Source organism: Nicotiana sylvestris, chromosome 2 (assembly GCF_000393655.2).
Source record: "Nicotiana sylvestris chromosome 2, ASM39365v2, whole genome shotgun sequence".
NCBI lineage: Eukaryota > Viridiplantae > Streptophyta > Magnoliopsida > Solanales > Solanaceae > Nicotiana > Nicotiana sylvestris.
This window is the reverse complement of record NC_091058.1, coordinates 1694504-1721316: the sequence shown is the minus strand read 5'-3', so window position 1 is coordinate 1721316 and position 26813 is coordinate 1694504. Positions and strand designations below refer to the sequence as shown.

Below are 26813 nucleotides of genomic sequence, written 5' to 3'. Positions count from 1 at the left end.
GAAACAAAATAAAAGGAAATTTATTTGACCTGTCAGGGGTTAATATTCTTATCTTTTGGGCTCCTCCTGTAGCGTATCATTCCAGCTACTCACCAATAATACGGAGTGTTTTGACGGGCCTGCGCTAAGGAAAGAGGCAAAGAGGGGAGAGAGCAAATTTCGAATTCAAATCGGGGCAATGAATCCAGACGCAGTCGCAACGGCATTCGTGGAGCACTACTACTCCACCTTCGATTCGAATCGGGCCGGGCTTGCGAACCTGTACCAAGAAAATTCTATGTTAAGTTTCGAAGGGGTGAAGATTCAAGGTGCTCAGCATATTGTGGCTAAGCTTACCAGTCTGCCTTTCCAGCAGTGCAAGCACCAGATCAACACCGTTGATTGTCAGCCATCTGGTCCTATCGGCGGCATGCTTGTCTTTGTTAGTGGCAATCTTCAACTTCCCGGCGAAGAGCACGTCCTCAAGTTCAGTCAGGTATTTCCCCCATTACTACGTGCTCTTTTATTGCTGTTCCATGTGCTATTCATTATAATCGGCGATCTACTTATGTATTTCACAATTTGTAATAGTATAAGTTTTAAATCAGTTATCAAAGGAAAATGGATGGAATTTGGATTTCCTTTTTCGAACACCAGTTGACTTTCCCTTTCGGTAGGGACGCATGTAAAGTTTAAGGTATGGGTTCATTAGAGTTCACTAGATAGTATAATAACTGATTTCGAACCCAGTGAATCAATTGAGTTGTGGTAGAATCCCAAACTCAAACTCATAAATGCAAACCCTGTATCTGCCTCTGCATTTCGGATCTCATTATGTTAGTCGCCTCACCTTTTGTGGAGTGAGATTCTAAACATTTGGAGATAGGCATGTGATATATATACTTTTGGTTTACTGCTGGGGGACAAGTTATGCTAACATGTTAATAATACAATGGCTCTATGTGAAGATATAAGCAAAATTAGTGTAGTATGGCCTTGATGGTAACTCGTAAGTATGTTTGCTGACTTTGATGGATGTAATAGTGGTAAGATGAGTTCTTCGTGCATTTTCGTTTGTATTCTGACATTAAAATATGGCAGCACGATCATGTCTCTATGTCTTGATCGTTTTTTTTTAAAAAATTTTAAAGTTGTTTACTAAAAGTCAGACTTGTAATTGGACAGGATATATGTCTCTGTGTGTGTGTGTTTACAAAATGGTGGTATTGGAACTAGCTTGCGCACCTCGACTAATTCACTCTATAACTTGCTACAGTCCTCAAATGTGGGCGCCTCAACGCAGGTGCCCGGTAATATGCCCACCAACGGTGGAGGAAATAAGCTCTTACTGAGTGCTTTTTAGTTGTTGATGGGTTAGGCTTTTACTGAGTGTGACTTGGATTTAAACCTTAGACCTCCAGCTTGTTATTTTTATGTCTTGACCACTCAATAATCCCTTTGGGAGCAAGATACAACAACAACAACAACAAAAACCCCAATATAATCCCACATAGTGGGGTCTTGGGAGAGTAGTGTGTACGCAGTCTTACCCTACCTTGTGGAGATCCCTTTGGGAGCAAGATATTTGTCCTATATACTAGTAAATGTGAATTTTGTTATGCTAGGACTCTGCTGATGCTCACATGTCTTGTTGGTCTTTTTTCCTTAGTCATTCTCTTTGTTTTCGCTTTTTTTTGGTCTCATTGAATAGTATGTGTATCTTTGAAAAATTATTTAGCTGCATTTCTCTTCAATGATCCAAGTAGGAGTTTGGACAATATTTGGTTGAAGTTGAAAAAATTATTTGAAGTATTGTCTTGGCAGAACGAATTTTCACATAATGAACAGTTGGACAATGCAACTTTAAATTCTGCAGTCTGCAGATGAGAAGCTTCTCTTGTCAATAAAAAGAAAAACATAAGTGAAAATACAAACAAACAGGGGACAACTGTAAAACCTTTTTCATCTCCACCATTGCAACTAAGAGTTTTTGGCATATTTGGTACTGTAGTATCATGGTAAGCGTAAGTTAGTCATTTATGAATAGGGGTGGCAAAATGGTTAAAAGAAAAGAGTTAACCACCCATATTATCCATTAAAAAATGGGTTGGATAATGAACTTTTTAAAATGGGTCAAATATGGATAAGAACCATAACCAATGGATAACCAATGAGTCTAACTTTTACATTTGTAAAGCCTCAAATTGGGGGTTCCTCAAGTTAGGGAGACTAAAAATTCTCCTAAAAGTGATCATATATGCAAAAAGTCATGGATACCCATATTATCGGCCGGTTAACCTGTTTTTTATCCGTATTAAATATGGATCGGGTCGGATAATTTATCCGTTTTTTCATTACCCGTTTTTTTACCCGAACCATATCCGGCCTGACCCGCCCGTTTGCCACTCCTATTTATGAATCACTTTTAAAGCTTGGTCCTTTCAATAACATCAAGTCGAATAATGGCTGTTAAACACTGGACGGAAATCCCGTCACTTTACTAGGCAAGTCCTTTATAAGGGAAAGGAACATCTTCCTTCCTCACAACCCACCAAAATGAGGAGAAATTTAATGGATTATCATTTTACCCAGAAAATCCTGCTTGATAAAGTGTTTCATCTGCCACGACAAATCTGTGAAAATCAATTTTGGTTTTGCCGTGAATCATCATCATTCACCATGACGATCCTCAATCCACATATGCACAACTAATCTTGCTCAGTTTATTGCTGCAGACCAGGTTGAATCCCTTGAAATAGAGGGAATTATCTTGAATATTTTCTTTGATGCAGCCTTCTCTGTTTGTAATGCCAAAATTATTATTTTTTCCTGTTGCTAATGTATCCACAGTTTGGTCTAAGGATACTCGAACTTGCAATTGCTAACAGTACTATAAAAAGTAAAATTTCTTTTCCAAAGCAACGGTTGTATGCTTGGGTTAGCAAAGCTTCTGTTTAGGATTTTTGAAAGGCTTTTTCTCCTGCCAGTTCATGGTTAGTCGCACTTCTAGGCTTGAATATACGTTTCAGTAGAACCTAGTAGCTTTGGCCTATACTTTGTATATGTGAAAAAATTCACTAAATATGCATAAAAAATTAAATTCAGAAGCCAGTTACTAGCGCTTGAGGTCGTTGTCCGAGAATCCAGAACCCATAAAGTTCAAAGGTCAAATCTACCTCTGCTTGGTTGACTAGGAACGTGTTTTCAACCAAAATTTTAACATCGGTATTCTTGAGGCAAGAAGTGTTTAAGTTGATGTTATTTATTGGAGCCAGTCTGTTAGCAGTGATACATGAAAAACCAAGATAAGGGTACCAAATATGCCAGAAGCTATTTCAAATACGGTGATGGCTTCCTTTACTTTTTGTCTTTGATAAAGTTTCAGAGACCCTTACGACGACCCAACTTTTTTTGACAATCTAGAGTTCGAATAGAATGATAAATATGTTCCATTATGCCAAATAGGATAATAAGCCACAATTTTGCAATGTAATTACTTGATGTTAGTGATAGTCTGACCCTTACTCGAAAAAAGGAGCCAGTGATAGTCTGATAGTAGTCATAACATTTCTTCTAGATAATATGTTTAGAGTGAACATTGTAAAGTATCCTGCAGATAAGCTTTACTAGAATACAGATACTGCTGAGATTGGTAAAGACTATTGATTAGGTTATTTGAAGTGTAATGGCTGTTATCATGATTGTTGGTGAAATTTGTTGGATAATGTGAAAGTAACGTGACATGTATGTGACCACCAATGCCCAGGGAAAATAAAGCAGTGGGTAAGCGGTTGTGTTTTAGAACTTAGGGAAGAAGAAAACAATAAACTTCCAAGGCAATTGTTTACTCGAAGTTCTTTATACGTAGCTGACTTAAGGAAGAAGAGAACAATATGCTTCTAATCCCAATCACTTACCCAAAAGGTGCTTCATTTGTTATCCTGCAATTCCTGTGAGGCTTATTTTTGTAGCTTTACTGGCCAATCTACTGCTTTATTATCTGTATCCTTATAGATTGTGAAAATGTTGGTTTATGTTTAGTTAACAATGGCATGCTGAAAATGTTGGTTTATGTTTAGTCAACAATGGCATGCCAATTGGAAGAGTTGGTGGAAAGAGTTGGTGTGGATGCTAGGAGGAAGCTTCCTCCTTTGATGTCACCCATGACATCAAGAGGAGGTAGTTTGATGTCACCAATGACATCAAGAGGAGGTCTTTACCTCTATAAATAGATGCACTCCTTCACTTGTAGAAATCATCCCAAAATAATACAATACATTGTAGTGAGTAGAGAGTTAAGAGAGAAATTCTCTTAAGTGTAATTGGGAAATCTCCCCTTCCTTTGTTAATATTAAAAGGGCAATTGTTCTCTGGTGGACGTAGGATTATTTTGATCCGAACCACGTTAAATCTTGTGTTCTTTCTTTTACGTTTCCGCTAACAATTGGTATCAGAGCGACAGGATTCTTTAACGATCCAAGGAGAAAGAACAAGCAAATATGAGTTCCATGAAGTTTGAAATTGATAGATTCAATGGACGCAACAACTTCAATATCTGGAAGATCCAGATGATGGCGTTACTGCGGAGGGAAGGTTCAATCCATGCTATTGACGGAAAGTATCCTACGGATATATCAGCTCCCGACAAGGAGAAGATTGAAGGGGATGCATTGAGTGCAATCCAACTATCCCTTGCACCTAACGTGCTTTGTGAAGTGAGTACGGGTACCGAAGAGACGGCCAAACAGTTGTGGGAAAAGCTAGAAGGGCTATACCAAGACCGATCAGTGACAACAAGAATGTTGTTACAACGGCGTCTTCACACATTTAAGATGGGGTCAGGTACTTCGTTACAAGATCATTTAGATGCGTTTAATAAACTTGTCATGGACTTACAGATTGCAGGAATTAAAAGGGAGGAGGAGACGCTTGCATGTGCTTTGCTATTTTCATTGACTTCAGGATATCGTGATATTGAGAATTCAATGATGTATAGCAAGGAGCCTATCAAGCTTGAGCAAGTGCGGCAGGCACTTAACTCTAGTGATGTGCGGAGGCACATTGAAGGAGATAGAGATGACCAGGCAAGTGGCCTCTTTGTAAGAGGCCGGACTAGCCAACAGGGAAAGACCAAATCAAAGCACAGATCAAAGTCTCGTGTGAACAAGAAGAATACAGAGTGTTGGGGTTGTGGCAAGAAGGGGCACTTTGAACGAGATTGCCCAATGTCAAAGTCCAAGGAAAAGGCGAGTGCATCTACAGTTGAACAGGTACATAATTTTGATAATGATTATGTACTAACAACATCGTGTAATAATAATAGTAGTTATGAAAACAAATGGGTGTTAGACTCTGCTTGTACTCTGCATATGACGTTCCGAAAAGACTGGTTTAGCAGCTACGAGAAAAGTGGAGGAACCGTAGTAATGGGCAATAATGCAACTTGTGCAATAGTTGGCATTGGCTCAGTTCGGGTTCGCTGCCATGATGGAATCGTGAGGACTATTACACAAGTCCGTCATGTTCCTGATCTGAAGAAGAATTTGATCTCCTTGGGTACTCTGGATGAACAAGGCTACAGGTACATGAGCGAAGCAGGAACTATGAAGGTGACTAAAGGTTCTTTAGTCATGCTGAAAGGCAAGCTGGAGAACGGCCTTTACACATTGGCCGGAAGCACCATTGTTGGCTCTGCAAATGCATCTACAGTGCAGTTATCTAATGATGACAAGGCAAGACTATGGCACATGAGACTGGGTCATATGAGCGCACGTGGACTGGAGATGTTGAGCAATCGTAAACTTTTGGAAGGTGAGAAGATCAGCACGCTTGACTTCTGTGAGCACTGCGTTCTAGGGAAGCAGAAGAAGGTCAGCTTCAGCACTGGCAAACACAAGACAAGAGGAGTGCTAGACTACATCCATTCAGATTTATGGGGTCCTTCTAAACTTCCATCGAAGGGCGGAAAGAGGTATCTTCTCATTTTTATTGATGATTTCTCACGAAAGGTTTGGGTGTATTTTTTGAAGGCAAAAAGTGATGCTTTTGAAGCATTTAAAGAGTGGAAGATTTTGGTTGAAAATCAAATGGAGCGGAAAATCAAGTATCTTCGCACAGACAATGGCTTGGAGTTTTGCAATGAAGAGTTTAATGAATTCTGCAAGGTTCATGGGATCTCAAGACATAGGACTGTCAGGCATACCCCACAGCAGAATGGAGTTGCCGAGAGAATGAACAGAACTCTTCTTGAAAAGGCTCGTTGTATGCTCCTACAAGCCAAAATGTCCAAAGTATTTTGGGCTGAAGCAGTTCACACTGCTGCTCATATTGTCAATCGATCTCCAGCATCGGCAATTGACTTTAAGACTCCGAATGAGGTATGGTCAGGTGAACCCTCTAACTATTCATACTTACGAGTATTTGGGTGTCCAGCTTATTATCACGTTAATGAAGGAAAGCTTGAACCAAGGGCTAAGAAGGCCATATTCGTAGGGTATGTGGATGGAGTAAAAGGGTACAAACTTTGGTGTTTGTCTTTACTCAAATTTATAGTTAGTAGAGATGTCACCTTCGATGAATCCTCTATACTTGATCCCCGTAAAGTTTCCGTGGAGTTTTCAGGAAACAAGAACAACGAGCAGGTGGAGCTTCCGGTGGAGCTTGCCAAGGAAAAGGATCAAGAGACTCAGGTTAAAGATGAGTCAGAAGATGTAGGCGTTGAAGAACTTGCTGTCAATGAACCATACACAATTGCGAAGGGGAGGGAGAAGAGGCAGACACGAGAACCGGAACGCCTTATAAATCAAGCAAACTTGATTGCATATGCGTTCGTAGCTGCACAAGAAGAGATTAAAGATCTGGAGCCCTCCTCGTATATTGAAGCAACTTCTTGCAAGGATGCCGCACAATGGCGGTTAGCCATGACTGAAGAGATGGAGTCTCTTCACAAGAATCAGACATGGGTCTTAGTGAAAAGACAAAAGGGGAAGAGGACAGTTGGATGCAAGTGGGTCTACCGAAAGAAAGAGGGAATTCCTGAAGTGGAAGATGCTAGGTTCAAGGCGAGATTGGTTGCAAAAGGTTTCAGCCAAAAGGAGGGAATTGACTACAATGAGATTTTCTCTCCGGTCGTGAAGCATAGCTCAATTCGCGTGCTACTAGCATTGGTTGCACAATTTGACTTGGAGCTTCAACAGCTTGATGTCAAAACTGCTTTCTTACACGGTGATCTAGAAGAGACAATCTATATGGATCAACCTGAAGGTTTCCTAGCTGAGGGAAAAGAAGATCACGTATGCCAACTAAAGAAGTCTTTGTATGGTTTGAAGCAATCCCCTAGACAGTGGTACAAGAGGTTTGATGCATTCATGACTACACATGAATTCTCAAGGAGTGCATTTGATAGTTGTGTGTATCACAAGAAGATGTCTGGTAACTCAATGATTTATTTACTGTTGTATGTTGATGATATGCTTATTGCTGCTAACAACATTACAGAGATAAATGCTTTGAAGAAACTATTGAGTAAGGAATTTGACATGAAGGATTTAGGAGCTGCAAAGAAAATCCTTGGTATGGAGATTTCAAGAGAAGACGATGTTGTACATCTTTCTCAGAAGAGGTATATTGAAAGGGTTCTCGAAAGATTCAATATGCAAACGTGCAAGCCTGTAAGTACACCATTAGCTCCTCATTTTAAACTTTCAGAGTCACAAATGCCTCAGTCTGAGGATGAGGTGGAGCATATGTCAAAGATTCCTTATGCCAGTGCAGTTGGTAGTATTATGTATGCTATGGTATGCACACGTCCAGATATTGCTCAATCTGTAAGTGTGGTAAAGTAGATACATGTCCAACCCAGGAAAGAGGCATTGGGAAGTTGTCAAGTGGATATTGAGATATCTCAAAGGAGCTTCTGGTGTTGGTCTTACCTTTCGAAAAAGTGGTACAGGTATTTCAATTCTCGGTTATGTGGATTCTGACTATGCAGGAGATCTTGACAGAAGAAGGTCCACAACTGGATACATCTTTACCCTCGTTGGCAGTGCCGTCAGTTGGAAGTCGACTTTGCAGTCGATTGTCGCTTTGTCTACGACAGAAGCAGAATACATGGCAGCAGCGGAGGCGGTAAAGGAAGCTATCTGGTTGAAAAGTTTAGTAGCGGAATTGAGTTTGGTTCAGCTGGAATCAACTCTTAGATGTGATAGTCAGAGTGCTATTCATCTAATGAAAAATCAGAGATTTCATGAGCGCACTAAACACATTGATGTCAGATTTCATTTTATTCGAGATGTTATTGATGAGGGAACTATCAAGGTCGTGAAGGTTATCACAGACGATAATGCTGCAGACATGTTGACCAAGATAGTCCCGCTCGCTAAGTTTGCACACTGCAAGGACTTGGCGGGGGTGTGCATCAACTGATGCAACTCCGAAGAGAACAGTTGCTAGGTGGAGGTGGTATGTTCAACAATGGTTTGATTCTTCTTGTTTCTTACAACGGGGTTGCCCAGTAAGCTTAGAAGTTTTGGCCAGAGTTGTTCACACGCTCGAAACGCAAACCAAGGTGGAGATTGAAAATGTTGGTTTATGTTTAGTTAACAATGGCATGCTGAAAATGTTGGTTTATGTTTAGTCAACAATGACATGCCAATTGGAAGAGTTGGTGGAAAGAGTTGGTGTGGATGCTAGGAGGAAGCTTCCTCCTTTGATGTCACCCATGACATCAAGAGGAGGTAGTTTGATGTCACCAATGACATCAAGAGGAGGTCTTTACCTCTATAAATAGATGCACTCCTTCACTTGTAGAAATCATCCCAAAATAATACAATACATTGTAGTGAGTAGAGAGTTAAGAGAGAAATTCTCTTAAGTGTAATTGGGAAATCTCCCCTTCCTTTGTTAATATTAAAAGGGCAATTGTTCTCTGGTGGACGTAGGATTATTTTGATCCGAACCACGTTAAATCTTGTGTTCTTTCTTTTACGTTTCCGCTAACAGATTGTGTAGGAAAGTTTAATTGCATAAGTTTTAGAATGTCTTCGAGCATGTTTGATTTCCCCGTACAATAGTATTTCGGTAAATGGAATATTGAGTTGTGTTGTTCTGGTCATATCTAGTAGGAGTATTGATTTTCTTTATCTTGCTTTTCACTTAAATATTTTTTTTTTGATGAAGTCTGACTTTCTATTTTGATTGAATCAGCTATTCTTTAGCAGATTGCTTTACTTGTTTTCTGAAGCATTGCCTGATTGTTTCCCTCCCTAGTTGTCATAGAGCAGAGGTCTATTACTATAGGAAACATCATTCATTGTTGAATGGGTGGTCTTGGGCCTCATCCTTGGAACAGACAGATTATATGATGTCAATGTACCAATTAGAAGAGAAGATAGGCAAATACTCTGTTTGCATTTTCTTTTCCTTTCTCCTGCTTTTTGTTTGCTGCTTCTCGCATCTTTCCCTGATATTCAAACGTACCATTGAACGCCTTCTGTTTCTTGATGATTCGAAAAAATGAGAAGCGGCAATTTTTTAGTACTGACAATCGAGTCCTCATTTTTTTAATCGGAATTTCTATTTCTGATTATAGCCCTGCTGCATTGTCTGGGGATATGTGAGAAACTGCAGATACTAAAGCCTGTGCAAAATGCTTTGTCCGGCGTTCTATGATGACTACAATGTTTCAAAACTTATTTACACTCAAATTTCTATGTTCTTCCTCTGTCTTTTTTGGACTGCAGATGTTTCATTTGATGCCAACACAACAAGGGAGTTTCTATGTGATGAATGACATTTTCCGGTTGAACTATGCATGAAGGGTACTGGGTTGAATTGTCCGTTGTTCGTGTTTCCTTGATTGATTTCTTCGGAACTGAACAAGTTTACTGAATATATTCTAAGAGTTTGAAAGACATTGCTTCTGTTGGATATCTCAGCTAGTAAGACTGGTTTACTAGTTGTTTGTTGAGTGAGCAATGGATTAAACTTTATAAACAAAAAACAAATGAGCTCTTCCTTGTTGCGAGATATTATATGCTTTAATAATTGCTGCTTCTAAGTCTCAATTTCTCTCTGTCTCAACTCTCCGATGGATGTTCTTGTCATGTTTTTTTTTGTTTGCATTGCCACGTTTGACAGTTGAACGTGATGACAAGTTTTGTGTATTGAGAGAAAAAGTTTTGGGAGAGGTTGTGTGCCAATTGGGGTAAAGAGTGGAAACGTTATCTTTTCAAAATTGCACTAGTAGAAAGGGTGAAATTGATATGTTTGTTTTGTACAAATTTAAGCACTAGCCATTCGTGTTGCAAAATTTCATCCAGCTCAATTTATACTATTTTTTTTTTCTTTGTAAACCCCTCCCAATTTTGGGAGGATCTATCTATTGTGTTTCCTCTTCAGCGTGACTCAAACCCAGGACCTAACGGTCGTGGGTGGAAGCGCTTTTACCAACTAAGCAAGCCTTTATTTTGTTAAAAGGAGCATAATTGTTGAATTTGCCGACTCAGGCGCAATGCTATGTAGTCCGCAGTTTATGCTGTTAAAAGTGCCAAGTTATCTAGTGTAACTTATTCGTAGTTTTTGTTTTAAGGAAGACGTAACCGGTCGTTTCGTCATCTAAAGAGAAATAAGGTAGGATAACATTGTCTTGAGGAAAATAAATCAAAGAATTTATTTAGAATGTAATTTGTGGGGGTCGGTAGAAGAATCAGAATGTTGATCTCGTAAGCAACCTACTTTGTGTTTCTGAACATCAAAAGCAGCAATCCCACTAATAGACACAAGGTTGTGATATAAGCAAAAGGATAAAGTGTGAATCCGAATACCTTCATTGGGTAACGTTCTGTTTTCCCCTAGCTTACTCCATTCTACTCCGGCTCTCTTCTCTTGTGTAAATTCCATCGTTATAAGGGGAGAACCCTATAGTAATGTAATAGTGTATTTTGACAAGACTTCAAAATCTTTGAGATCATCTAGTCTCTTGGGAATTGAGGGGCCAATAGAATAGCCTAGCTTTTTGATAAGTGGTTGGTTCAGTGTTTACTAGTGGTTGTGGTTAAGAGAATCCAAAAGGGGAGAGGAAATACACCGTTTGGTAGTGAAGAGAGGAAGATGTCCGATTGGGGTCCGGTGTTTGTGGCGGTGGTGCTATTCGTACTGTTAACGCCAGGTTTGCTGATTCAGGTACCAGGTCGCAATCGAGTTGTTGAGTTTAGCAACTTTCAGACTAGTGGAGTGTCCATACTGGTTCACTCAATTGTGTACTTCGCCCTCATTTGCATCTTCTTATTAGCCATTGGGATCCATTTGTACACGGGTTCTTAACTCTTTACTGGAATCCTAGTGATCATGGACGGCCATTTTCCTTTTTTACCTTTTTCATGCATGTTTTTCGCTTTTATTTTTCTCTTTTTTTAGCATTCAAATTTCACTTCAATCTATTATGATTTGATGTGATGTATTATCGGTGGGAAAAGCTCTAGTTATTAATAATAGCTCTTTTTTCTTCTTTTATACTAGTCTGTTATTAATAATGCTAGTAATCTCATAAGTATAAGTCGCAATTACAAGTCGCAACCAAAGAATGCGATTTATAACTCGTCATTCCAGAAATTATTTTGTCTTGCTCTTTGTAAATAACAAGTGGAAGACACCATGTGATCTTGATTGTTGCGTGGGCCCATAGTGGCAATTTTTGCTTGTTGAATTGCATATGCATCTCAAAATCAGAATCATTCACTTTGCAAATTTTGCTGTGTTAAATCAATTATTTGTGGTTGTTTGTTTTTTCACCTAAAATAGAGTGATTGCTAATTTGCAATTTATCAAAGGACTAACTTTGGCATCTATCCCTTTAAAGCGGGAGGATTCTTATTATTAAACTATTGAATTCAATAATGTTAAAGGCACCAATAATTGAGTCAATCCATCCTCTCTTTGGCTGAATTATAGCTGGTTGAGACTTGTGAAAGAAAAATAAAAAGAAACAGAATGGGAACCATTAGATAAACAACATGAGAATTGAATCCAAAGGAAAACGCAGGTAGTAATATGTGACTTTAGTTGTTTGGAACATCAAACAAATTGGCCTTATGAGATTGAAACTAAATCAATCAAAAACCACACTCACAATACAAAAGTAGAATTGTAATTCTTGCGACTCTCTCAACTCTAAATTTCAAATACCATTTTCACATGAAAAAATTTCTCTCATCTACCTCCTTATAATTTAGCATAGGTATATGTTTTCTTGGTAGCTAAGCATAGAGATGTATATTGAGAATAACGAGGAAGAGAATAAGAAACAAACCAAAGAAGACAGTGTGAAGCAACATAGAAACGAAAGTGGTCTTCATATTCATGAAATCAACAGGCCTATTCTTCCCTGGCATTTGAAATATTAGTCCTGGACATAGAAATGCAAATAACGCCGTAGCTATGATCGGAGCTGCCCAATCCTTCATCTTTAGTTTCTTGTTCGTTTCCTGTTTTATGCTTCTCTATGTATTTAACCTTCAACTAAAGAAGAGAAAGAAGAGTAGGAGCTTTGGATACGTTAATAATGGGCGTGGAAGTAGAAAATGATATTAAGAATCCCATAAAGTTGGCGAATATATAAAAATTCCCCCACCACTTTACTGTTTATTCCCATTTCTAATTTCTTATTACTAGTGGTGTGTTAGTTATGGTGGATAAGGGCAATAATGCATCAATTATGTGCTGCTATTTTTGTAGAAATATGGTAATACTAGCTAGCTATATATATATATATATATAGTACTATTATTATTTGACCAAAAAATATAGTACTCTTTGTTAAACTAATTATAAGATAACTAAGGTGAAAGGTGAATCTCATTCAAGCATACTAATTCTTAGATCTAACTAAGAATTTAAGTAATATCGTTTACTTAGTGCTCAGAGTCGTATGTTCAATCATTAAATGCGCACGTTGGAGAATAAATGAAGAATGAATGATGAACAATAAATATGAAATGTGGCAATAAATATAAATAGGAAGAACAATTCATCCAAATATTAAATGACGTGGAAGATTCTTCCTTCTGACAACGAAATGTGGCAGTAAACGAGAATATGAACAATGCTTTCTTGGATCATGTGAGTGAAAGGGAAGAATAATCGATAAAGTCAATCACTATGGAAAGATGATCTTTGTATTTTCTCTCAAGGGTCGACTTCTTACAATAGTTTTTTCAGAATAAATCTCACGTCCCTCTCTTCTCTCTTTCTTTTTCTATTTAAAAGGGATGTTCTCTAAAAACCCTAAAAAAGTACAATATTCCCATTTCTAGTCCCAAGAATACACTAGCTGTTATTCCTACTCCTCACTATTCGACCTCAGCTTCAACGGCTTGCTCAACAATAGCTCGTTGTTGGGTTTCAATCGACCTCGACTTTGCTGCCCAAATCGAAACACCGTCTTCTCACTTAACGACCTTCCCACGCCTGATTTCCTAAGTTCGATTTTGACCCATACAATTATAAACTTCCACGTTTTTCAGAGGGGGCTATGACTTAGGTTGCTAATATTGCCACTATAATTAATACACTCTTATCATTTTCTGGCCTTTGTCGACCTTCATAAAAAATCTATGGTCTACTCGCCTCAAATTATTGTCACTCGTTAATAGTATATACTAGTGTTTGATTACATCACAATTCATGTTTTATTTTTAAATCTTTGTACTTTACCCTTCGGCTTTGAACAACAATTTAGATACAAAATGGTATCTGAATTTGGTCTTGATTTAGTCTTTTATTAGTCAACAGTTTAAAGGCATATATACGTCAATAAAAGTAGAGAATGGAGAGGTAAAAGTGAAAAAGGTACACGACGGAAAAAAGGAGGTATACGCATTATCCGACCAACGCATGGGAATTGGATCTTTCCATACGGTATTGTGGCATCATGTCTGTTAATTTTCAAAATAGCTCTTATGCCAAAAGTGTCTGATTTACGGAAAATTTCATTTTCTGTCCCGTACAACTGACACTAGTTATATGAGGTATATTTTTATTTTACAATTTTGTGGATCCAGATTTTTATGGACCCGAAAGTATAAGATTTTGGTCCATAAGTGTACGATTTTGGTCCATATATGAAACAAAAAGAAGTCTCACGCAACTTCTCCTGATTTACAATCAGGACATCGTTGAAAATGAAAGCAATTAAAGAGGAAAAAGGAGATTAAATAGATACAAGACAAGTTTGATAAAGTACTAAGCCTTGGTGTCTAGGAATAAAAATAGGTAGAATAAGTTTTATTCAAAACTAGGAGAACCTAAAAAATTATTTAAATCAGTTTGGTGGAAGTTGTTTCCTGTTCTAAAATATTCTGTCATCCAATCCTCTCCTCTTAATTCTTTATCTGTTAATAACTTCTATTTAAAACTTTATCTCCCACTTTTAAAGAATTTTTTGGTCCTCTAATTTAATTTTGGGAAAATGATATTGTATAGCCACTTTTAAAATAATAGTCAATATATATATATATATATATATATATAGTTTCTGGCACGGACCTTTAATTTGCAGCGGAATATATTCTCTCTTCTGCACAATTTGCTTGACCAAAAGTTCTTTTTTCTACATAAAGTTCAAGGGGTATGTTATTCATCAGCAACTTATGATATCATGGGGGTAAAAACTGAATTCGGCCCGGAGGGAATAGAACTATAGAAAGATAGAAAGTGAAAAGAAGTTAGGTCTTCCCTTCTTCGCACAAATGGAGATAGAAAAATATTCTCTTGGGCTTCATGAGTAGAGAATAATTTACCTAAATGTTTATATTAAATCATATTGATTAATTATTTAAAAAATAAAAATATATATTAACGAGAGGCTAGAGGTTTGGAGACAGACTCTTGAGTCTAGGGGTTTCAAGCTGAGTAGGACGAAGACGGAATACTCGGAGTGTAAGTTCAGCGCTGAGCTGGGGGAAGTAAGCGTGGATGTGAGGCTTGAATCACAGGTCATCCCAAGTAGAGACAACTTCAAGTACCTTAGGTCGGTTATCTAGGGGGGATGGGAGATCGACGAGGATGTCACATACCGTATTGAGGTAGGATGGATGAAGTGGAGGTTAGCATCTGGAGTCCTGTGTGACAAGAGAGTGCCACTGATACTCAAAGGTAAGTTCTGTAAAGCAGTAGTTAGACCAGCCATGATATATGGGGCTGAGTGTTAGCATGTTAAGAACTCATATATCCAGAAGATGAAAGTAGTATAAATGAGGATGTTGAGGTAGATGTGCGGGTACACTAGGATGGATAAGATTAGGAATGATGATATTCGGGAGAAGGTGCACGTGGCTCCAATTGATGACAAGATGCGGGAAGCGAGACTCAAATGGTTCGGGCATGTTCAGAGGATAAGTCCAGATATTCCGATAAGGAGGTGTGAACGGCTGGTTGTGGAGGGTAGGAAAAAAGGTAGATAACGACCTAAGAAGTATTGGGGAGAGGTGATCAGACAGGATATGGCGAGGCTTTAGATTTCCAAGGACATGACACTTGATAGGAAGATGTGGAGGTCGAGTATTAGGGTTGTAGGTTAGGAAGTAGTTGAGTCTTGCCTTACTTTGTACCTTTTGTGAGACTAGTCTAATAGAGTTTTTGTCTAAAATAGCTAGTGGCAATGTTGTGTCTTACTATTTCGCTTTTCAGTGCATGACCTATTTACTAGCTATCGCTTTTGCTTTGCATCTTTCTTCTGGATTTCATGGTGTTCCTATTTTTCCTATGATTTCTGTGGCGATACTAGTGATGGCAAAATGGTTAAAAGAAAATAGTTAACCTCACTAAAAAATGGGTTGGATAATGACGTTTTTAAAAACGGGTCAAATATGGATAAAAATCATATTATCCATTTAGAAAATGGATAACCAATGAGTCTAACTTTTACATATGTAAAGCCTTATTGGGTATTCCTCAATTTAGAGAGACTAAGAATTCTCCCAAAAGTGATCATATGCAAGAAGTCATGGATAATATGGTTACCCATATTATCCGTCGGTTAATCCGTTTTTTTATCCGTATTAAATATGGGTCGGGTCGGATAATTGATCAGTTTTTTCATTACCTGTTTTCGATCCGAACCATATCCGACCCGGCCACCCATTTGCCACTCCTAGGTGATACTAATATTGTCTTCTTTTGTCTTTTTGTTTTCTTGAGCCGAAGACCTTTCGGAAATAATATCTTTACTTCTTCGGATAGGAGTAGGGTCTGCGTACACACTACTCTCCCAAGACCCCACTAGTGAGATTTTATTGGCTTCTTGTTGTTGTATGTAAATATTTTGTGCGAATAAATGTTTTTCAATTGAATATCAACTCACTAAAAAAATGTTCCCTTTTCCCTCTCTTCCTTTGTGTTCTCTCAAAGCATAATTAAGATCAAGAAATTGCCGAAAGTAAAATTGGTGTTTAGCATTTCTAAGCTATTAATAAATGCTTTTTATGTCTTGTGCTCACAAATGGATCCAAAAATTCTAGTGATTAGTGTCCTTGTCACAATATATTACCCCAATAAACTAGAAATTTCCTATCTATACTTTCTTGGCCGCTTTCCCCATAAGCTACAGCTACTCTACTCTTTTGCTTCTATTCCCCCCTTTTTTTTTCTCTTGGCTAGGTTTTTCAATTTCCACCTGCACCAGAAATAGCTCTCTAATTAATTCCTATTGCTGTTAATGGCGGACTGGGGACCAGTGCTGATAGGAGTTGTACTCTTCATATTGCTACAACCTGGGCTTCTGTTTCAGATACCTGGTAATAATCGTACTCTGGAATTTGGGAGCATGAAGACTAATGGAAAAGCTATTGCTGTTCATACTCTTATTTTCTTTACGCTTTATGCTATTCTCATTCTGGCTGTTCATGTTCACATCTATACTGGTTGATCCTATATATATACTCCAGATCTTCTCCAAATCTCCCTCTAATGCTAGTACCATTTTCTTGCTGAAGTTAAGATCTGTTTGTTTGTACTTTGGTTTTCAAGAGGAAATATGAAAAAAAAGATTTTAGTCTTTGAAATTAAGTGTATTAATTTATATATGCCCTATTTATTTGCGTACTGTTTCTCTTGGTTGCTCAAATGCTTATTGAACTGCATCTTTTTTTGTTTGTTTTTTAACTCTTCCTTCCTCTCAAAATCTATAGAAAACTAATTAAGGTGGTGTGATTGTGACAGTAAGCTGCAATAGAGCTGGCATATAGTCGATTCTAGAATTAATAATTGATATATTTGATGAGTAGTTTTTTTATTTAGAAATGGAAAGCGACTAGTCTTGTTTCTGGGTTAAAAAAGGAGATATTGAATTCAATTTGGTATAGACCCCTTCAGTGTAAGATTATCAGCTTCTACAATATCATGTTTGAAACACACACACACACACACTCTTCTAATTGCAGGATTCACTTTTCGTGCAATGTTTCTTGGACCAAAGATGATGGTGCCGTATGATTTGATAGGCTAGGGAGTGTTTCCTAGGATTATTTGTTCAAGCGACAATTTTTTCCTAATTATAGTTTTTAATCTCCAAGCTCTCAGTTTGGTGCTTAATTTTAATGTTTGAGATCTGAAAGGTCCAAGCCCTCGCTTGCGCCTTGAGAAAGGATTGATTCTGTCTTTTCTTCGGTTTACCACAATGTAATAAGTAAAGCAGATATGCGGTATGTTGCGTTTGTCTAACATATATATACGCCATGTTCCGAGGGAGCCTTGGTGTAACTGGTAAAGTTGCTGCCAATGTGCCCAAGAGGCCACGGGTTCGAGTTGTGGAAACAGCCTCATGCAAGAATGCAGGGTAAGGCTGCGTATCGGGTATAACCAATAGCCCGAACCGGAAAAAGCTTATTGAGGTATCGATATCGGGTTATTGGGTTAACGGTTTGGTAACAATTTAATATTTTTTCACTATTGGGTTATCGGTTCGGGTCTCGGTTTGCCCAATTTCTTAACGGGTAAACCGATAACCCAATAAGAATTAGTACTATTTCAGTTGTGTTTGTCCAACTGTGTTTGGACAACTGTTGAATTACTAGTACTCTTGTTGCTATCTCTTGATTATGGTTTGGCAAGAAACCAAAAAATTATTATTTATGTTCTTGTTAACTTCTATTTCTAGCTAATTGGAGATGAAATGCTTGTGGAGTTGTAATATCAATTTTTGAGATTGCACAGGTTTTGAATTTGTCAAAATGAAGCATGCTTCAAATATTAGTTGTGGCTAGAATGCAGAAATGGGTAGTATACTATATGGGAATTCTTCTCTTTTTTACTTAATTCTAGTGAATTGTTTTTTTTTTTGTTTAACTCTAGATTGAGTTATCTTATCGGGTAAACCGATAACCGAACCGATAATAGTCAATAATCGGTTAACCGATAACCGATATCTTATCGGTTCGATTATCGGTTAATCATATTTGTAAACCGATGACCGATATGCAAAACCGATAATATTCACAACCAAACCGAACCGACCAATGCCCACCACTACTGCGTACGATAGGCCCTTGTGGTCCGGCCCTACCCTGGACCCCGCGCATAGCGGGAGTTTAGTGCACCGGGCTGCCTTTATATATACCTTGTTCCCTGTACACCCTTACCCCTCAACCCTCCCCCCAAAAAGAAAAGAAAAAAGAGAAGAGTTTATATTAAGAACCGTCATGTACAGAGAATATGATAAAAGTGGTTCAAAAACTTGTTCCTTTCATATGCATGAATTTGATAAACATTGATGTCACAACACTTAGTGAGTGTATCTCAGAAAATGAAACTAGTTCAAAAGAAAAATAACACAGAAAAAGGTTTGATAAAAACAAGAATCCCCCTTCACCAAAGCCTTAGGAAGAAGAGTTGAGAATTTGGCTGGAGCAGCAGCAGGGTCGAAGAAAACTTAAATTTTGCCTTGTTGCCAGTATCAGCCAGATCGTATATGAACACCAATGGCAACTATCAAGATTGTATATATACAGAAGAATAAGATGGCATGAACTAGGATAGAAATCCCACTGGTATACATGTTCCCGAACTCAATCACCCGAGTCCTCGCCGGTAACTGGAATAGCAATCCTGGTGAAAGTAGGATGAACATCGCCACAGCAACCACCACTGGTCCCCAATCAGCTACCATCTTTATTTCACTATCCTGTCTTTCTTTATCTAAAGGAAAAATTACTAGGTACTCGAAAATCTGAGCTTTAAGCGATCTCTCTGTTTCTTGCTGTTGTATATAGTTGTGGTGTTTGCAAATTTGTAGCAGCTAATATATGGCAAATGTAGTGTTTTGCTTAGTGAAGAAGGAGAAGGGGATATACTAAACTTGAGGGTGAAAAGCAGGCAGTGTGTTTTAAAGGGGAAGAAAGGTATGATTTGTGGTAGTGGGGGGATTTTTGCTTTATGGAAGTCGACAGAAAATACCAACTTTATGTTTAAGTTTCCGATTATTGAAGAACGCGCAAGCCTTTCTTTTGCATTTTGCTTTACACATTTTATTACACAAAAGAAATTCATCAAGGTGGTGTCTTTATAAAAGATTTGGAAAAAGAAGGTGGTGGACGTGGAAAGTAGAGAAAGCCAAAGTTTTGTTGCGTTTACAATGCACAATTCTTTGGCTGATTTCTTCGATAACAGCTAGTAATGCTACCTTGGGAAATGATTTGTTGGCATTGTTTAAGTACCTATTTTGCACTTAAAACAATAGCTCAAGATTTTGATGCATGCCATCGTTGGATTTTTATGCTTATCAGTTGGTTTGTTTGTTCGAGCTTTTTACCTCAACTGGAAGTAATCTTATGCAAAACGACTTTTACAATGAGATTTAAAGTACACTGTAAATAATGTTACACTATTAATGTATCTTAATAGGTTGTAACAAGTAATTTATCTTAAGTTTTAGGTATTCATTATTTACTTTTTCCAGCCATACACATAGTCTATACATTAGTTACACATATAATATATAAATTATGTATATATTATACCTCCACCGGCTATTTTTAGTTTAAGCGATTGGGTAGGTGGCTATTTGGGTTAATTCTTCACATTATTTTGGGGTAAGTACACAGATAATCATTTTCAGGGATACTATTTAGAGATTTGTCATTATTTATTTTGTCCTGAAATTTTAAACTAAAAATTTTAATTTCAGGACAACTCAGAACATTTTTGACCTGTAAAATTAAACTGAAATTCAGGATACACGGGCTAATTCCTAAATAATGGCCCTTTAAAGTGGCTACCTGGTGTCATTTCTACCATTATTTTGACATATTGGATTGACGAAATGGGTTTTCATCCTGAATGGGCTTTTATATTTTCTAATTTTCCACCTGCAGGTAGGGCCATCAATGTTGGGTTGGACTGCTGTCTTGCTATAAAGAACATCTAAATTGGAGAAATTCAAAAATAGCCAGATTTACAAGTGGTCATTCAAAAATAGTCACAGTTTCAAAAATAATCGAAATTTAGTCACTTTTTATGTAGAGATAAATCTGAAAGAATACACTGTTCAAGATCCGAAAAATACTCCAGCATAATATACTGGAGTTTAGCATAATATGCTGGAAGTTCATATACAGGTGCAACGATCTCCAGTATATTTTGCTGGACCGGTCCCTGTTGCAGTAAAATAATGGCTATTTTTTAATGACTTTACAAATGCTGACTATTTTTGAATAATCAATCCAAAAACTGGCTAGCCCGTGCTATTTTTACCATCTAAACGAGTAATTTATGCACATGTTTTCAATGGCTCAAGCCCACAAAAGAGAGTGCCGTCCAGGAGAAGAAATGAGAAGATTCTCAACTGTTACATGGTCGGCAAATGATAATCATGTTAATTGCTATTCGCTATCAACTGATAATACGTGTCATTAAACAAACGCTGTATTTGTCTCACAATGCGGTAATTTCTGTGTTGGCAGAGTATGCATTGTCTTGTTTCACTTGTCCTTAATTTGCTGAAAAAGAAATTAAGCAGGCTCTACTTATCTCAAAAATAATAAAGGTGGAAATTCCATGTCTATAATTCTGGTTAATTTCCTCTTCCCAAATTCTCTAAAGATCATTGGTCTTCTCCCTTTTTCATTTCCTTTTCACTTCTACATACATCACTTATATCAGACTAACAGAGATGGCTGATTGGGGACCAGTGGTAATAGCAGTGGTGCTGTTTGTTCTGTTGAGCCCTGGGCTTTTGTTCCAACTACCAGGAAACAGCAGGGCGGTAGAGTTTGCCAATTTTCAGACAAGTGGACTCTCCATTTTCATACATACTCTTCTCTTCTTTGGCTTCATTACTATCTTCCTTATTGCCATCGGTGTCCACATTTACACCGGCTAGAAACATCCTCAAATGCCAATTACTTTATCTTATTTTGCTTATTATAAGTTCTTTAAAGCTACAGTATGTGTATTCATTTCGTATGGGTCAAGGTGTATTTTGATACTCATGAATACTATGATAGTTAATTTGTGTTGAATTTTGGATGCTTATTAAATAGTACATACATTCATATCTTAAATTGTTTGACTACTTTTACTGTGACATGCTCGTTGAAGGTATTAGCAATATCAATATGAAGACCAATGACAATTTTTGATAGCGAATCCCATATCAGGATAGATTCATCTAAAAAGTACAACACTAAAAGTAAATGTGATATGTCTAAAGTACTTAATGCCAAATAGGTCTAAAGTACAACCAATGGTTTCATGCAGTTAAGGCTAATAAGTCTGAAGTGTAAAATTAAACTTCAGATACACTTAAGCCCAAAAGGTCTTAAGTGCAACAAACATTTCCCTACACGTAAGGCCAATAAGTCTGAAGTGAAAAATTGCACTTCAGATGCACTTAAGGCAAATAAGTCTGAAATATAACCAATAATTTCATGCACTTAACGTCTATAAGTTTGAAGTGGAAAATTGCACTTCAGATGCACTTAAAGCCAAAAGGTCTGTCCTACACTTAAGACCAATAAGTATGAAGTGAAAAATTGCACTTTAGATGCACATAAGGCCAATAGGTCTGAAGTACAAATTGCCCAGAAATAGAAATTTGTTTTTCGAATTTTAACAATTCAATATACGATTTAATACCTAAATCTACTCTAAATGAGCTCAAATTTGAAACATAACATCCAAATATCATCAAGAATAAACCTCAATTATCAATTTGTCAAAACAACAATAAATCTAACGAACCCATTTTACAATTAAGAAAAAGAGAGGAAGAACCCTAAATAATAGTAAAAAAATAAAGCAGCACAACAGATCATCATTGTAAAATCTTATAAACTACCTTAAAATATATTCACACAAACAATATATTAAATCATTGTCACTATTAGGAGAGGATGAGGAGGAGGAGGAGGAGGAGGAAGAGAAGAAGAAGAAGAAGAAGAAGAAGAAGGAGAAGGAGGAGAAGAAGAAGAAGAAGAGAGGAGGAGAAAAGGGACTGCATTTGTTTAATTAAAAAGTGAGTACAAGTAAAAAAAAATTAAAAAGTGGGTATAGGTTAAATGGGTCCGGCCAAATAGGATGTCAGTGCAATTTTTTCTTTTTTATTTATAAAAGCTTAGACCAAATCATGGTCCAGAAGACTTAAGAATTATTAAAGCCAAAAAAATAAATGTGCGAAGTCATGATACATGCATCACATTAATTACCCAGTACATAAACTGATTAATACCACATATTTGGAATTAAAAAAATTAGATTATTTATCCAACATGCATAACTAATAAATGGGGTTTATATTTGCAATTCAGTTGTTTACACTCAAATATAATATTGCTGCTAATTAATACAGAACAAAAAGTGGAAAACTACTTAAAAAAGTCGTTGTTATGGGATGACTACAAGAGTACACATTTACATACTTTTGCCATTTGGCCAACTTTTGCAATTTGCTTCTAATTACTTAAACATACTGAAATTAAGGCTCTAATTTGGATTAAAGTGAGAAAACCACACCAAGAAAACACTATTGCCTTCTTAGTGCCTATTTTTAGCCAGAGGAAACAAACAAGTGGATGCTCATGAATTATTAGGAAACTGTTGATGCCTTTGTTAGAGGTATAGAATAACAACAACAACGACCCAGTATAATCTCACAAGTGGGGTCTGGGGAGGGTAATATGTATGCAGACCTTATCCCTACCCTGAAGGGTAGAGAGGCTGTTTCCAGGAGACCCTCGGCTCAAAAAAAGCAACAAGAGACGATATATTAGTACCATAAAAATGCATAATAAAATAACAGTTTTATAAGAGATATGAAATACAGAATACGAAATACGAAATAGATGGCTGGTATAGTAAAAACGTTAGAGGTATAGAATATTTGTTGGATATCTAGTGGATTGAGAATGCAACAAAAAAATTATCCACTTACTGCATGACTAATATGGCTATGTATATTGAAGGCCGAAATATTAGTGGAAAAAATGACACTGTATAATCGCTGTAAAAATAATAGCAAGAAAATGTATAAATTTTGAATATTTTATATATAGCCGAATAAATGTATAAAATATATATATATTTTGTATGTTATATATAAAAATTATACAAATTTTATACACTTTTTTGGCTACCAGAAATAAATAGTGCTAAAAGTGATAATACCCAAAATTATGTCAGTTTCCCAGTCATTGTCACCAGATAATTGGATGAGTAAGATGAAGATTATTCCTACATTCGGTTTCTTGAACGCAACGTATTTTTCTTGATCGAAAGAGACAGCTAGAGAGAGGTTCTTTTTGAATCTTCATTAATCCAGTAGTAATTAATTAATAACGAAATAAAAGAGGAGATGTAGGAAATATAACTACCTACAGATACCTTGTAATTTTTTTTTTTTTACCATAAACTCTAGTGAATTAAAGTGTGGATTTCTTACAGCACAGTGGAGAATATATACACCTAGATAACATGACGAGCAAATAACAAAAATAGGTTCTTTAATAGAGAGTAGAAACAAATTAATTAATCACTAGTTTTGTTACCAATATATTCAAATTAAACTTTGTCCAAGTATCATAGTAATTCGTTATAAGGATACAAAAGAGGCATTTTCTATAATACTTTAAGAAAAATTGAGTGACAAAAATTATTTAGCGAATTCCTGTGGTATAATTTTAACTGTCTTTTTTGTTTATAAATAAATAATTTTAATGACTTTGATGAAATAAAATAAAAGCTGAGTGACGATTCATAAAATTACCAACCCCAAATGCAAAATGATCAAGTACTACTCCACGAAGAGGATGCAATATTAATTTATTCTTATTGCATGAAAATTAACTGTCTGCCTCACATACTTCCTGTTATGAAGTTTAAATTAGTACTTAAAAAACTAGCAACAAAATCAAGTGACATTAATGCTAACGATTAATTGACACCTTGCCTGCTTGCAAATGCTTAAGATTATTAATTATAATCAGTAATTAAGGTTGAACTAAGATGCAAAATTTAGTGAGATTGCAGAGACGACAGGTTCCTTTCTGAATGAAGACGTTCAAGTTTGAAACGCTCCCGAACACTTGTTATGTAGTTAGCAGCCTTTAAATCAACGGTTTCGTCTGTGTCAATCTTTCCATAATAATTGCCGCGGCCAGTAGTACTACCGTTAGAGCCAACAGTACTCTGCGGTGGAATGTAATAAGAAACTTTTGGCTTCAGTGGAGGAGCAGCTTGCTCCTGGTTCACTATAAACCCTACTGCATCTGACGAGAAGCTAGCCGATGAGGCAATAACACTATTTGGATTATATGGAATAAGCTTTTCTTTTGGCTGATGATTATGAAGATGAAGATGATAAACAGTTCGAGGACTCATGCTCTCGGAGCTGTAAGCAGGAGCTGTGGTAGTGGCCATGGGCTTCACCTTGCTGCTCCCGTATTGTACAGGTGATGCTGCAGCTCGGTGTAAAGACTTCACCAGTTTCCCTTTTATGAACCCTGTTTTGCGCTTGCGGATGGAATCCATCTCTTGTATTTGGGCAATAAGCTTTTACGAAATACTCTGTAGAGATATATGATAATAATTGTGTTAGATATTGGATTGTATCGTGAGTGGCGAGGTGAGACCGCGAGAGGGCTATATATATATATATATATATATATATATATATATATAGTTTTATCATATAAGGAATCACCTAAAAGATGAAATATCTACACTTAATCGTTCATCAGAAGTAGATTGGTACTACTTGAAAAATAGAAAAGAGCACTATTCACGCTGTACCAATTTATGTGTCATATTTTCTTTTTTAGTTTGCCCGAAAAAAGTCACACTTACTTATTTAGAAGTAACGTAGCTTTAAATTTTCTATTTTAATTTATCGTTAATGAAATGATTTATTGTCATACAAATATTTATGATTTATTTTAGAATACAAGCTTCAACAATCTTCTTTTTTTTTTAAACGTCGTACCAAGGCAAAGTAGTAGGGAATACTTTGCTAAAACAGTTTAAAATGCAATCATAATGTAAAATGAGTATATATAAAGTAAATACACACGAGTATATAATATCTGGAACTCATGAGCTTACAATTTACTTTACAAGTAGATATGAAGATAAACATGAAGCATCGATCAATGAGGTATGTACTATTGTTCTTTTAGCTATATCCATCTGTCTCTGCTTCATATCTCGAATCTTTTTCCTTCTCTTTTTGCTGGAATGCTAATTTAGGACTAACAATAGTAGCAAAACTGATATGTTGTGACATAATAATCTGATAACGTAAATGCATGATTCCCTATTCCAAATAAAGTACTTATGCAGGCGGATTTATATCCTATTTTATGGGCACGTGAACCAATGATCTTCCTCCAAATTAGGTATTCTTGGTTGAATGCTTAGTTATTTATCTAGAAGAGCAGAGATCAATTTTCACTTAATATTTTTTTTTCTACTTTTTTAGTGGTGCACTCATATTATAAAAATCGTAGATCCGCCACTCGGCACGATCCTTTTTATTATATAAGTGAGTAAACTTTTGAAAGTGTTGTCAATGGGACCGGATACCCCGAATAAGACCTATATTTAAGTACCAGTATATATTACAACTTATCAAAATCAAGAAAATGACGTTCCCTTTAATATATACGGGCTTGATATTCAAAAGACTATATATAGTTGAGAGACTTGGATGCCTTTTTTGCATCGCCTGATCGCAAAGATAATATCGAACCAGAAATAGGTCATCTTAACCTAAACACTATATTTGATTATATATATCTATAGACTATAGTGACTGCCAGCAGCTAGATTCCGAGAGAATAATAAGTTAATCTTACCATTAGCTAGCATACTGTATGTATAGATTTGTGACAAATCAAGAGTTAATTGAGATTTTTCTTAATTCTTAATTTGTTGTGTCTATATATACCTTTCCAAACATGAAACAGCTACTTTACTAGCTGCATCTTGAATAAATTCATTAATGCGACGAATATAATGTCTTTAAAAGGCTTTGCTTGATTATGACATCATTTCAACTGGACAGATGATGTTTCTCCATGAACGAGCTTACGCATAAAATCATACATGAGGCAAATATATTTGTACTTTTGGTTGCGAGAAATAATATGGATAAGGACAGTGTCTCTGTCAGTAATTTCCACCCTTCACTCACTGTTTGGGCATTTTGGAGATATTGAGGTACGTACAATGCTGCTATGAGGTTTTGCATCTATACCATTCACCCATCATGTAGTTTGCAACTTGAAAATAACAGTCACATGATGCGATGAAATTTTATGAGTTTAATTTCCTATTAATAGTATAAAAAACTC

The 26813-nt window shown here is 36.7% G+C and overlaps 3 protein-coding genes across 3 annotated transcripts; 2 read left to right on the top strand and 1 right to left on the bottom strand.

The window, feature by feature from the left end:
• The first annotated feature begins 46 nt into the window (after positions 1 to 46).
• On the top strand, positions 47 to 10043 carry LOC104211634 (nuclear transport factor 2B-like). The gene is made up of 2 exons (XM_070167598.1): positions 47 to 475; positions 9720 to 10043. The coding sequence occupies exons 1-2, from the start codon at positions 179 to 181 to the stop codon at positions 9792 to 9794; spliced, it is 372 nt and encodes a 123-aa protein (XP_070023699.1). The 5' UTR covers positions 47 to 178; the 3' UTR covers positions 9795 to 10043.
• A 656-nt stretch (positions 10044 to 10699) lies between these two features.
• LOC104235918 (uncharacterized) lies at positions 10700 to 17036 on the top strand. Its single transcript, XM_009789750.2, has 3 exons — positions 10700 to 11285; positions 14185 to 14206; positions 16691 to 17036. The coding sequence occupies exons 1-3, from the start codon at positions 11089 to 11091 to the stop codon at positions 16898 to 16900; spliced, it is 429 nt and encodes a 142-aa protein (XP_009788052.2). The 5' UTR covers positions 10700 to 11088; the 3' UTR covers positions 16901 to 17036.
• A 1649-nt stretch (positions 17037 to 18685) lies between these two features.
• LOC104235921 (uncharacterized) lies at positions 18686 to 19430 on the bottom strand. The gene has a single exon (XM_009789753.2). It carries the CDS (start codon positions 19136 to 19138, stop codon positions 18926 to 18928), a length of 213 nt encoding a protein of 70 aa, XP_009788055.1. The 5' UTR covers positions 19139 to 19430; the 3' UTR covers positions 18686 to 18925.
• Positions 19431 to 26813: the final 7383 nt, after the last annotated feature.

Coding starts and splice junctions, on each gene's coding strand:
- LOC104211634 (XM_070167598.1), top strand. CDS start 179: ATGAATCCAGACGCAGTCGCAACGGCATTCGTGGAGCACTACTACTCC. Junction 476..9,719: donor ACGTCCTCAAGTTCAGTCAG/GTATTTCCCCCA, acceptor TTTGGACTGCAG/ATGTTTCATTTGATGCCAAC.
- LOC104235918 (XM_009789750.2), top strand. CDS start 11,089: ATGTCCGATTGGGGTCCGGTGTTTGTGGCGGTGGTGCTATTCGTACTG. Junction 11,286..14,184: donor TTAGCCATTGGGATCCATTT/GTACACGGGTTC, acceptor AGGAAAAAGGAG/ATTAAATAGATACAAGACAA. Junction 14,207..16,690: donor TAAATAGATACAAGACAAGT/TTGATAAAGTAC, acceptor CTATTGCTGTTA/ATGGCGGACTGGGGACCAGT.
- LOC104235921 (XM_009789753.2), bottom strand. CDS start 19,138: ATGGTAGCTGATTGGGGACCAGTGGTGGTTGCTGTGGCGATGTTCATC.